At 59.3% G+C, this 12,132-nt stretch overlaps 1 protein-coding gene across 11 annotated transcripts in view; it reads right to left on the reverse strand.

Moving 5' to 3' along the window:
- Nucleotides 1–12,132, reverse strand: part of Cacna1c (calcium voltage-gated channel subunit alpha1 C) — a 231,805-nt gene that overhangs the window by 50,752 nt on the left and 168,921 nt on the right. For 7 of the 11 annotated variants that reach the window (XM_090325245.1, XM_090325249.1, XM_090325246.1 and 4 more), the window contains exons 10-12: nt 6,545–6,619; nt 5,181–5,271; nt 1,449–1,475 (exon numbers count right to left, since the gene is read on the reverse strand). In XM_090325245.1, the coding sequence (XP_090181371.1) occupies nt 1,449–1,475; nt 5,181–5,271; nt 6,545–6,619 (193 nt within the window). The remainder of the gene's footprint in view (nt 1–1,448; nt 1,476–5,180; nt 5,272–6,544; nt 6,620–12,132) is intronic. The other 4 variants (XM_090325250.1, XM_090325254.1, XM_090325255.1 and 1 more) reach the window with 1 other exon arrangement.

A 12,132-nucleotide genomic window follows, 5' to 3' on the forward strand; every position in this document is an offset into this window, starting at 1 on the left:
AGACAAACTCAGTGAAGTCACTCCCCCCACACCCTGCCCCCCCAAAACCCTGAATTCTCAGGGCACATGCTTTGATCTGACCTCAGCGGGCCTACCCGGGCCCAGTACAAGGCCGCCATAGAGACCTTGCTGTGCGGTCCAAAGTAACTGGCCTTGCTTACTTTTGCCCCAGCTGTGGAAATCTGTGTTCTCGAATGCTGAGAATAGGTCCCACCCCCCCCCTTCCCAAATCTGGGGGTGGTGGATCACGAGGTCGTCAGGCCCGTCTCGAGGGCCGGCCGTGCCTTCAGAAGGCCGGCCACTCCCACACACAACTGTCGGGGAGTGACGTGGGTTTGGGCCGGGATGCGGGGTGTGTGTGTGTGTGCGTGCGGGGTGGGGTGGGGGTAATTACTATCCAGGGAAAGTATTTAAAGATAATCACACCCCTCCCACACTTCAAAACAGGGCTTTGCTTAACAACGGGCGTCCTGGCAACTGTTCCTATGGTGTGATAGATGGAAGGGCTCATGAGAATGTGTAAATCTGTGTGTGCGTGTCTACGTGTGCATGGGGGGGTGGAAATGAAGTGGTAAAGCGGGAGGACACGTCTCGCCTGCTCTCCGTGCTCCCCTGGCGTGAAGCAGGAGCCGTGCACTCCAGGGCAAAAGCTTCTGTAGGGAGGTTTATTTGTTGTAGCGTCGTTGACAAATGTGTCTCCAACCCCCACTACGGACAGGGGCTGGCTATTTCATAGCTAATGCAGGCTGTGGCTTGTGGATCCATTTCCAGCCTTAGCTATAACCTAACGAGGTCACCAGTGGGGGTAGGGTGTCAGTTAGACACTGCTCAGAGCTCCTAGGTCTGCACCGGGGGGGGGGGGGACGGCAGCCATGGCTTGCCAGGTGTGGCAGTGAGCTACTCCCTAGGCAGTTACACACGCACTGCATTTTGAAGGCTCAGTACAAGAAGAAACGAGGCAAACCCTCTCACTAGACATCCCCTAAGCACCTTTCAGCGCTGAAATCACAGCAATCTAGTTATGCTATGTACACACAAGGTGCGAAGACGCGTCCCTGTCCCTCCTGCTCCTCTGCGATAACTAAGATTCTGGCACAGACAATCGTGCGGGAGTCACTGCTGACTCACAGTCTTCGTAGCCATCCCTCCGTCCATTCCACCAACACACAGGGACAGACAGTGGGACGGACAGCTGGGCAGGCTATGGGCTGGACTCGGCCTGCAACCCAGCTCGGTGGAGGCAGACACAGCAGTGCCCACAGGACAACAGTGCAAGGTCATTCACCTGGACCCCGAATTACCTCTCTGGACTGATCAGGGCACCACTGGGGGTTCTCTCACGAGCTCACCCCTTGCTCCACCCCCAACTGGGGGGGGGTCAGGGAGGGGGCCTGAGCCCAGAGCCGAGCAGGCAGGCAAGAGAAAGGAGCCAGGCGCTTCTCACTCACCTGAACTTAGACGTGGAGATCCGGTGGCTGAAAGAGAAAACAGAAGCATCACTCCACGGCATGGGAGGGGCATGCGCCCGGGCTCCCGGGGTCAGGATGTGAATATGGATGTGAGAATGGGGGGAGCGAGCCAGCAGAGGCTGCCACGGAGAGCGGCGTCACAGGTGACAAGGAACAGCCTCAGGTACCCAGGGGGAATCCAGCCTGCCCACAGCCGTGCAGCACTGAAAGTGTGTGTGTGTGTGTGTGTGTGTGTGTGTGCGCGCGCAGAAAGACTCCTGGTGGGTCACACTCTCCAGGAGGTCCGAGAACCACCCCCTGTACTCATCCCCCCCAAAAAAACCTGTCTGGGAGGCTGGAGAACACAGGCAGTGCAGAGGGGAGGGGGGGAAGACAGGACGCTGCTGCCCTGTAGATGCAGGGGAGGTGTGGGAGATGGGGAGGCATGGAGGGCTGCTGGAAAGAGACGGGGGGCGGGGGGTATTTGGGAGCTGGTGCTAGCCTGGCTTGTCCCAGCCTGGTAGGAAGTGAGCTGGGTCCCAGAGCAAGCAAATTACCAACCCCTCTCATTATTTTGTTTTTGTATTATTATTTTTATGAAAAAAAAAAGTGAAACCAGATGTGACAGGTGGCAGAGCAGTCGTGCGTGAGATAATGATGTATCTCTGGGGTGCCCAGAGCCACAGCCAAGTGCTCTCCGGCTGGGAGCCGTTTGCTACAATCCTCCTGGCACCCCCAAAGCCTGCTAGGGCTGTCACACCGTCCCAAAGCAAGCGGGAGGCGGACCAGGAGCCAGGGGTGGGTTTTTATTTAGAGCTACAGCTTAGTGTGTGTGGGGGGGGGGCAGAGGGGCTAAGGGTGCTGGGGACTGCAGGGTGCTCTGTGTGGGGTGCTGGAGAGCTGGGGTCTTTGGCATGCCCCCTGCAGGCTGGCTTCCCCCTCCCCTTCTTGCAGAAGAGTCTGGGGGGCCTGCGTCAAGCATTCCCCTTGTTCCCAGTCCCATCAGGTTGAGAGCAGAGGTTGTTAGAAAGCGTGGGGAGGTCCCGGGGCGATCTCTCTGCAAGGTGGTGGAGGGAGCGCTGGTTCCTGCACGGTCTCCTGGCGTCCTGGCATACTCCAGGCAGCTGGGAGCTGACAGAGCTGTCCTGTCTACTTGTGTAAACCACACTTGAAGACCAGCTCTCCCTTTCTTCCTTCCCTTTTTCTTTCTTTCTTTTTTCCTTCTTGCTATTTGAACATGATTTTGGCTGCTCTGGGTCCAAACTACCCATCCCTTTTGAAGACCAGAAGTCCACAGCAAGGCAAAGGACCGCATTAGTGAGATGCCCGCGCCTCCGAAGGAGCAGGCCCTGTGCTGTGGGCATTGGTCTGGAAGCCGAGGACAATTCCAGGCCCTGGGAAGCCGGGGCTCAGATCTCCGTGAAGCCCAGAGGCCCCCGCTCCTCCACGCATTCTGCAGGCGCCTCCTGAGGGCAGAACCACACCACCGCTGCACGGCCTCCTGCCTCGGGGCAGAGCGGTGGACTCTGTGCTGGACAGCTGCTCCTCTTGCTGTGAGTCAACAAGATGGGGAGCCCGTGGGAGGCGTGGTGCCGGTCGTGGAAGTGGATCTGCACGGAGTGGGAGGTTGGGATGGGGCAAAGGAGCCGGTCCAGCCCAGACCCCTCCCAGTGCGGCCTTCCGGACGACCAAGGTCCCCCCTCTTCCTCTCTTGCTCAGTTTGCCTTTGAACAAATCTTGGCACTTCGTGGGGAGATTCATATCTTCCACTTCCCTCTCCGTCTCCCGGTCAGGGGCGCCATATGCTGACCACCCACCGTGTGAAATATGAACTCCCCAAATGGCCTTTCTCGTCCTCAGATGGCGCCGTCCTCACCCTGGTGGCCCGGCCTCAGACTCGGGCTCAGCGCCGCGGTCTTGTCGCCTGTCTGGCTGTCATGACGAGGAAGGCGCCTCTCGGCACCACAGCCACCGCTTCGGCTAAGGTCCCAGGCATCCTTCCCGCTGTCCCTACGGTGCAGTTTCCCCTTGGTTTGTCCTCTGTGTCCTTCGCCTGCATTGCCCACGTGTTTTCCTACAGAGGTCGTGAGCGGTCCTCCCGTGACAACGCTGGCCTGTGGGGCGTGGATGTGGGGGGGGGAGAGAGAGATGCAGGGTTGTCATAGCAACCAGCTCCACAGAACTCCAGAGGCCCACAGCCTGCGCCCCTCCAGAGGTGACAGATCGGAGGCGCCTGGCGTCTTTCCACGCGGACAGCCTGGTTCTCACCCAAACCACAGCCTTCCGGGGTCTCCCACCATCCTTCCAGGCCTGTGACCGGGCCATGTCCCCAGGCTGGGGCTGTAAGGTCCTCGAACATCTGTTCCCTCTCCTGTCTTGTCTTAGTGTCCGGCCCACAGAAAGGCCTAAAACGTGTGGACTTGAAGCCTTTCTCCACGCTTCCTTTCCTCGTCTTGCTGTGTGTGGGTTCACTTCCATTCCAAAAGAAGAGCCGAAGGGAAAAAGGCTTGGATTGCTGTTTAGGCGCGTGCTTAGCTTCCTATTTTTAACAATGTATGGACCATTGAACAATGTACTGACTTCCGGACAATGCCGGGGAGACCACAGTACTGACCCCCTTGATGCCACTCTCAGGACAAGTGCTGCAGCGGTGCAGTCCGGCCTGGAGTCCGAGGGCTCCTCCCCCCGTCTCCTCCCTCCTGGCTCCTCGGTGGATCGGAGCAGGGGGTGGACACGGGCGTCTGGGACCAGCCACACCGAGAACCTGCCGGTAGTGTTACTTCTGGTGACTGGGTGGACGTAAGCCCGTTCACAGCAACGTAAGAAGGAGGCCTCTCCTGCCCCCGGAGCAGAGGACACTCGGGACTGGGGTCAGCCACCGACCCGTCCAATCCTCCGCTCTGTTCTCCAGGATGCTGCTGACTGAACGGGCGTTTTGCCCATTTTAAACGATTCCCCTCCATCCGTTCTTTAGGAGATGGCATTGAAAAGGGTTCTTTCTTCATCTTTCCCAGTGCTGAGAACCAAACCCAGAGCCTTGCGCTTACCAGGCAAGAAGAGCTCTTCCACTCACCAAAGTCCCCAACCGCTAGTTAGATATAGGAGCTTGAACTCAGGGCTTTGCCCTGGTCTTTTCCATGCCCGACTGGTGCCCTAACCACTGCAGCTCTTCCAGGATCCTCAGATCTCGGCCTCTTGAGTTGCACAAGCCCTCAGGGAAGCTGTTTCCTGGGTCCCCAGCCATCAGGCTCAGGGCCAGGTCAAAGGTAGCTTGCTGAAGCCACAGATTTGCCTCACGGAAGGAAGGAAAGAAGGAGGGAGGGAAGGATGGGGGGAAGGAGGGAGGGAAGGGGGGCACCGCAGGGTGGGTTCTGCTGGAGCGCTCAAAGCCTCAGCTGGGCATGGGTGAACTTTTATAGGTGCAGGTGATGTTGCTCATGGTTGGCCAGGCCAGGTGTGGCTGTGTGACCCTGGCTCGCCTGTCTGCTTTCTTTCTAGAAAAGCCGGCCGGACCCAGGACCCTGACTGACCTTCTGCTTCGAGAGGGGAGGACGGGAACCGTGGAAATCCGGACCCCAGAGCCTCCCATCCCCCCGAGCGCCCTTGGATGGGATGGGAAGGGCCCACGTCTCTGTCAGCTCCACGGTGTGGAGTGTGGTGCCGTGGGGTGTGGCCTGCCCCCCCCCACCCTGGGAAGCGCCCAGTGAGGGCAGCCACGCCGTGCCTACTCACGCCAGCCTGGCCCCGCAGTTCTCGCCTTCCATGTCACCTCCGGCCACGTTTTCCGTGTTGACTGATTCCGTCTCACTGGTGGGCATGCTCACTGCGAGAGGCCACGGGTGCAGGGAGAGCACGGAGGGTGGGGGGGGAGAGAAAGAGAGAGGGTGGGGGGAGAGGGAGGAAGAGACGTTAGACCATCATGGGTGACCCTGGTGCGGGGGCCAGCTCACCCGTGGCCTGTCTGCTTCCCTAGGGGAAGGTCTGCTGCCCGGACCCTGCAGGACGGTGGGGGAGAAGTGTGGTGGTCAGATCCTTCTTCCTAGAAAGCTCTGACGGATGCCCTTCTCAGCCCTCCACTACCCTGTGGCCTCTGGGAGCCATCAGGGCTCACCTTTGCTTCTAGAACTTGCTATGGATGGGGTGGATTTTTGCCTCCCTCCCTTCCTTCCCAACGTGGCGGAGCGGGCGTCTTCAGCCTCACAGCCACCGGCCCCCACCCCACAGCAATCCGTGGCACCAGCTGGTGTGGGAGGCACGCGGCCCAGAGCTGCCGGCAGCCACGGTGGCTGCACAGCGGCCAGGAGGCGTCTCCTCCCTTTGAAAATAAGAAAAAGTCGAGCTCAAAGGATTCTTCTGCCACCCTTCTAATGTGACATGCGTTGCTTGGCTTCCTTTCTTCCTTCCTTCCTTCCTTGCTCCCTTGTGGCTTGGCCGGCCTGGGACTCAAGATCCTCGGTTTTCAGCCTCCTGAGTACTGAGGCTCTAAGCGAATGCGACCACTGTCACCGAGTGAGCCCAGCCCCCCGCCCCCAGCTTCTTCAGCCTGGTCTGGCTCTGCTCTCCTTCTGGAACAGAATCCGTCTTCGGGTGGGGGCCTCCTCAGCCCCCACGTGGCCGTCCCCACGGAGAGGACAGACAGAGGCCACGGGTGTGACAGGCCCCGGCGGGCTGCCTCAGCCCGGGGCAAGGTGGGTGACAGCAGACTTTTCCCAGGTTGTCTTCTTTTGGAGGAGGACGTCGGGTGGGTGAGATGACCTTCCGGGAACGGGGAAGATGGGAGCAGAGGGCAGTGGTGGTGCAGCTGATGTCGAAGAAGGCTCCGTCTCCACAACGTTGGAGAAAAGGAAGTCCAGGGGGACTTTAGAAGTGATTCAGGAGAAGCACAGAGCAGGGCAGACGGCCATCCACACATCCACAGATCCACACACACGTGCGCGCACACACACACACACACACACACACACACACACACACACACACACACACACACATGCAGGTGACTGCCGTGCCCTCAGCGTCGGGAGCAACCCCCTCCCGCCCCGTGCAGTGCAGCAGGACGGACAGGTGTGCACACACAGAGCGCAAGGCCACGTTACCATGGGTTTCTGTGGAGTGACTAAACCAAGCAAACTTCCCCTTCTTCTGATCACGCAAGCTGGCCAGGGCACCTCCTTCCTCAGACGAGGCGGCCAGGGGCAGGGCAGGGGGGAGACGGGGCAGGACAGCGACACACAGCATGCAGCCGGCACGGGCGGGAGAGAGAGACAGCTCAGTTGTCACAGGGAACATTCCTTTTGTCATTTCCAAACATGAGTCCAAACAAAACATTTAAGAGCAATAAACCAAAACACGTATATAGACGTACATTCAAAATATACCAAAAATGAGAGTGCACGCCTGCGTATGTGGTTTTGTTTTGTTTCTTTTGGCCAATTCTGGACCTTGAACTCAGGGCCTGAGCACTGTCCTTGGACTTTCTCAAGGCTAGAGCTCTACCACTTGAGCTGCAGCACCACTTCTAGCTTTTTCTATGTATGTGGTACGCAGGAATCGAACCCAGGTCTTTGTGCATGTTAAGCGAGCACTCTACCACTAGGCCACGATCCCAGCTGCCGCTTGCATATGTGTATGTGCATATATGTGCGTGTATGCACATGTGTATATGTGTGTGTGCGTGTGTGTGTGCATGCATGTGTATGTGTGTGTATTCCAACATAATGGAACCCACACTCTAATCCACTGGAGTTAACACAAAGCAGAGGACGGGTGGACCCCAGGACAGGCTTTGACCAGCATGCATGGCACATCTAGACGGGGAAAGGAGACTTCCCGCTCCTTCCTGTGTCTTCTGGTAACTCCCAAGATGGTGCCACGGCTCTCACGCCCCACTGGCCTTTGCTCCTGTCCCCTCCCTCAGCCAGGCCACTCAGTCCCCCAACACCACCAGGCTGAACGCTTCCGTCTGTAGCCTGCCCACCACCGGCGGCAGCCAATCCACCTGCCCCTTCAGGTTTTACCATGTTTATTATAGCACCGTGATTATTCCTGGAGTAGCATGTGCTCATTTTATACACTTCCCCCCCCATCCTGGTGCTTGAACTCAGCGCCTCGGCTCTGTCCCGAACCTCTCTATGCTCAAGGCTGCCGCTCTACTACTTGAGCCACAGCTCCATTTCTGATTTTTTTTCTGAGTCGTTTATTGGAGATCAGAGTCTCACAGACTTTCCCGCCCGGGCTGGCTTTGAACTGTGATCCTCAGACCTCAGCCTCCGGAGTAGTTACGATGACAGGTACGAGCCACCGGCACCTGGCTCCCTACATAGAATTTTGAATGAATAGTGCATTGCCGTATCATGAGTTCTCCCCCAACTCTCTCTCTCTCTCTCTCTCTCTCTCTCTCTCTCTCTCTCTCTCTGTCTCTGTCTCTCTCTCTCTCTGAGATAACCTGGGAATTTGTTTCAGGAACAGAACCGCTGGGCTTCCTGGCATGTCTGCATGGACTCAGTCTCAGGAGGCTGGGAAACCAGGGAAATTTGCCCACGGGCCCTCGGGGCCAGGGCTGCAGGCAGAAGTGACCAGGTGAGACCCTCGCCTGGCAAGGCGGGGTGCGTCCTGCCAGCCCCCCCCCATGCCCAGCGCTTTAGCAGGCTCCTGGGGAAGGGTCCCCGGGCTCCCCGTGGCGACGGCGGCGGGCACGGTGCCTCCGTGCGCCAGGACCACGGCCTGTCCTCCGTTCCCGAGGGTGGAGGTCACTGTGGCTTGGCCCTGGCCAGCTCCTTGGTGCTGTGACCTCCTTTCCGGAACGTGGAGGGGAGCAGCTACGGGAAGCCCTGCAGGCGGCAGAGCCCAGGAAAATTACCACCTGGCCCAGACTGCTCACGTCCAGTCCAGTCCCGGAGACTGGGCTGCAGACCAAGGCAGCTTCTAGAACCATCCAAGTCCTCTCTCTGCCCTCTACCCTAGAGCATGGAGGCCGGCAAGGATACCAACCCCCCCTCCCACCCCGGCCATCCCAGCTCCTGACTCCCCATCTTCTGCCTGTTAAGATCGACGCCAGGCGCTTTGGGTGCCGGCTCAGCCGAAATAGTTATCTGTAGAAAACTCTGCAACGCGTGTTTGCGAACGCTGCCTGGTGGTTTTGAACCGTCTTCCTTGACGTGTGTCATCTCTCGAGAGCATTAGGTTTGTCTTCCTGGACAAATCGGGATTCTCCCCGAGGACAGAGGACTTGGTGTCGGCACCCTCGGTGGACCGTGGCGGGGCCTCCTGCAGGGACCAGCCTGTGGGAGTCACACGGAGCCCGTGGGACGCACGGGTGGACATTCGGGTGTGTGTGGGGGGGGGGGACGGTCTTTCTTCTCCTACCGCGGCCACGTGCGTCACTTTCCCCTCTAGAGTCTCAGATCTGGATACTAAGAGCCAGGAAGAAGCCAGGCAGCAATTCCCCCCACCGCCCCAGTGTCCCCAAAGCCCCCCCGCAGTCCTGTGGCAGCTTAGCGTCCCCCCCACACCTGGAGGAGCTCTTTGGCTCAGCCTCCAGAGGGAGGCAGGGGTGCTGGGGCAGGGAAAACGAGGCTGCAGGTTCACAGGAGGTCCCTCCTGCATCTGGAAGGTTCTCAGCCGCCGCCCGCCACCCCAGGCCCAGCGTGACTGCTTCCACAGAAGCAATTAAAACCGGGTTGATTTTTAAGCCAGCAGAAAGCAAATACGAAACAGGATTAAATATTAAGAAGCCAAACCAAGTGGCCTTATTAAAAAGGCATGGCAGACACAGGAGGCGCCATCATCATCATCATCATCATCATCATCATCACGGCTATAAACCGGGAAGAGACCAAAATGCCTGCCTGCCCTTCATCGGCAGTCACGACCCAGAGGAAAAGAAAAAATAACCAGGGCTGTTGCGCTCTTAGCAGGTCATAAACCACCCCCTCCTCCCCCCCCAGCCCTCCCCCTCCCCCCCCAGCTCCCAGGTGGAAAATCCTGCTGGACCCTCCCCTCACCACAAGCCACAGCCAGGCCACCTCTGTCACTACTTGGAAGGAGGGGGGAGGGGAGGGGGAAGGGGGAGGAGGACGGGGAGGGATGAATCTGGTAGGGATTGATAATGCTGCTCTGTACCCTCCTGTCTGTCTGTCATCTGTCTGTCTGTCTATCTATCTATCTACCTACCTACCTATCTACCTACCTACCTATCGTCTATCTATGCCATCTGTCTGCTTGTCTGTCTGTCCATCCATCTATCCATCCTGTTCACTATGCAGCTGACCTGGCTGCATAGCCTGCCTGGCCCTTGTGCTCCCCTCCTGCCCTCGTGGAGTGAGCAGGCCTGGATGGTAGGAGGGAGGAGGAGGAGGGAGCAGAGGGCAGGGGAGGGCAGGGGAGAGGTCTCCACAGCTGCCCACCCCAGAGCCCTGGGGCGGAGGGGCGGGAGGAGGAGGGCTTTCGGGGAGCACTACCCCTGCGGAGGACAGGACAGCAGAGCAATTAGCGGAGTAATTAGCCGTGCAAGGCTAATTAGCCAGGCCTCTGGGATGGCACTGCAGGGGCTCCTGGGAGGGGCAGCCAGGTTCCGGGTGCAGATGGCGGCTGTGCGTCCTGGGACCGAGGTGGGGGGACAGTCCCCTGCATGGCCAAGGCCGGGAGGGGCGCAGGGAGGGGCGGTAAGGATGTGGGGGCAGCTCGGCCACCCAGCAAAGATGGGGGAGGCCGGGCGAGGGCCCGACAGGCCACGGGATCTCCCCATTCCTTCCTCTCCGCCTCTGCCGCCCCCTCCCTGCCTCCTGGAGTCCAGAGGGTCCCCAGGAGAGGCTCTGGCTGGTGGCAGCTCTGTCCTCGCGCTCTGGGCAGGGCATAGGCGAAAGCGAGGGCGGGGGGGGGGAGGGCAGTGTCCCCAGCTTGAGCCACGGGGCGTGGACAGGTGTGGGGACTCTGGAGTGGCCACCGCGCCCCTGCCCCCCCGCGGGGTCATCTCTCTGACCCTTCTCATCGCGGGCCACTCACACGTCCCTGGCCTGGCCTCACGGGGCCCGGAGGCGGCGGCGGGCCAGGACACAATGACACACACCTCCACCATCTCACCGGGACTGGCTGGAAAGGGCTCCTGAGCTCCCCCCGTCCTGCTGGCCTGCACCCCACCCTGCCCAGACCCATGGTGGACACTCCGGGCCGCACGTCACACCCTCCCGCTCGCCCTCCCGCCTCAGCTTCCCCAGCTGGGTTGATAGCAGTGCACACACGACCTCACTTGAGTAATTCCTCCTCCTCCCCCTCTTCTTCCCCTCCTCCTCCTCTTTTTCCTCCTCCCCTTCTTCTCCATCTCTCCTCCTCCTCCCCCTCCTCCTCTTCTTCCCCTCCCTCCCTCTCTCCCTCCTTCCCCTCTTCCCTCCCTCCTTCCCTCTTTCTTTTCTTTAAACAATACTAGGTCAGAGGACCTCAGTGTCGCTCAGCTACTACCAGAGCTGGTGCCTGTTTTTCCGTAAGGGAAGTGAGGCCATGTCCACAGTCCGGGGCTCTGTGAGGGGTCACCTGCCCCTCCCTGGGCGCAAGCGAGAACCTCCATGCCCCCCCCACCCCGGCACCCACCGACCTCAGTCCTTTCCATGCTTCTGAGGCCAGAGGCGCCAGACAGAGCGCGCGGGGACTCGTCTCCAGCTGGGGTTCTAAGTAGATTATGGACAAACATATCCATACTATATATGTGTGTGTGTTTGTTTGTTTTTTCCAACAGTCAACAATTGGGTTAGCACAACGGCAAATGTCATTCCCAGCGGCCGGGGCCCAAGAAGCAGGCCGCGTGCACTAGAGCTCTGCTTCCTGGCCAGGCTGCAGACGCAGGGATCTGGGGCCATGAGCCGTTCCCTGCGGCTTCGCGGATGGGATTCAGCCCGGCGGGCGAGGAAGGTTACAGAGCCCTGTGTCTTCTCCATCTCTTCCCAGTCCCAGAGCAGCCGCCCGGACTCCACTCCTGCGGCTCTCAGCCATTCCTGACGGGCATTCTTGGCTAGACGGGACAGAGGAGGGCTGCTTCCAGCATGTCTCCAGGCATACTTCGAGAAGGAAAAGTGGAGGCCAGTGCGAGGGGGTCAAACGCAGGCCGCAGCAGCCCCTGCCCTCACCAGAAGGGAGTGGGGCATGGCAGATGAGAACTGACTCACACACAGGTCCTCACAGGCCCCGGACACATCTGGAAGATACATAAGCGACGCTCGGATTGCTGCTTGCCTCACCAGGCGTGTGGGGGGAGAGGGCCTGCGGGGAGGGGGCTGGGGGGAGGAGCCTGCAGGGGGGAGGGGGTCTGTTTCTCCCAGGCACCCTCCTGCAGGCTGGTCCATGAAGACAGAGAAAGCGGCTCCCGAATCTCACCGCTGAATCGCGCCGGGGGTAAATATTTAATCCTTGCTCGTCTACTCGAAACTTCAATGTTTTGGTGCTACCGTGTGTCTGTCTTTCAGCTGCTCATCCGCATCCATCTCTGTCTCCAAGACTGTGAGCTTTAGAAGTGTGGGACTGCGTTTAAGTCGTCGTAATGGCATGAGAGCGAGCGAGAGAGGAGAGCGATTCCCATATGGGAAGACAGTTCATCCATTCTTTTTTTTTGATCTCCAGGAAGCAGGGGGAAGATGAGACTTCTCTTTCTTTCCGTGTTGTCTTCCTTGCCCGGCTCCTGCCCTCTGGACCTGGG

This window comes from Megascapheus bottae, chromosome 37 (genome assembly GCF_031878675.1).
Source record: "Megascapheus bottae isolate mThoBot1 chromosome 37, mThoBot2.hap1, whole genome shotgun sequence".
NCBI lineage: Eukaryota > Metazoa > Chordata > Mammalia > Rodentia > Geomyidae > Megascapheus > Megascapheus bottae.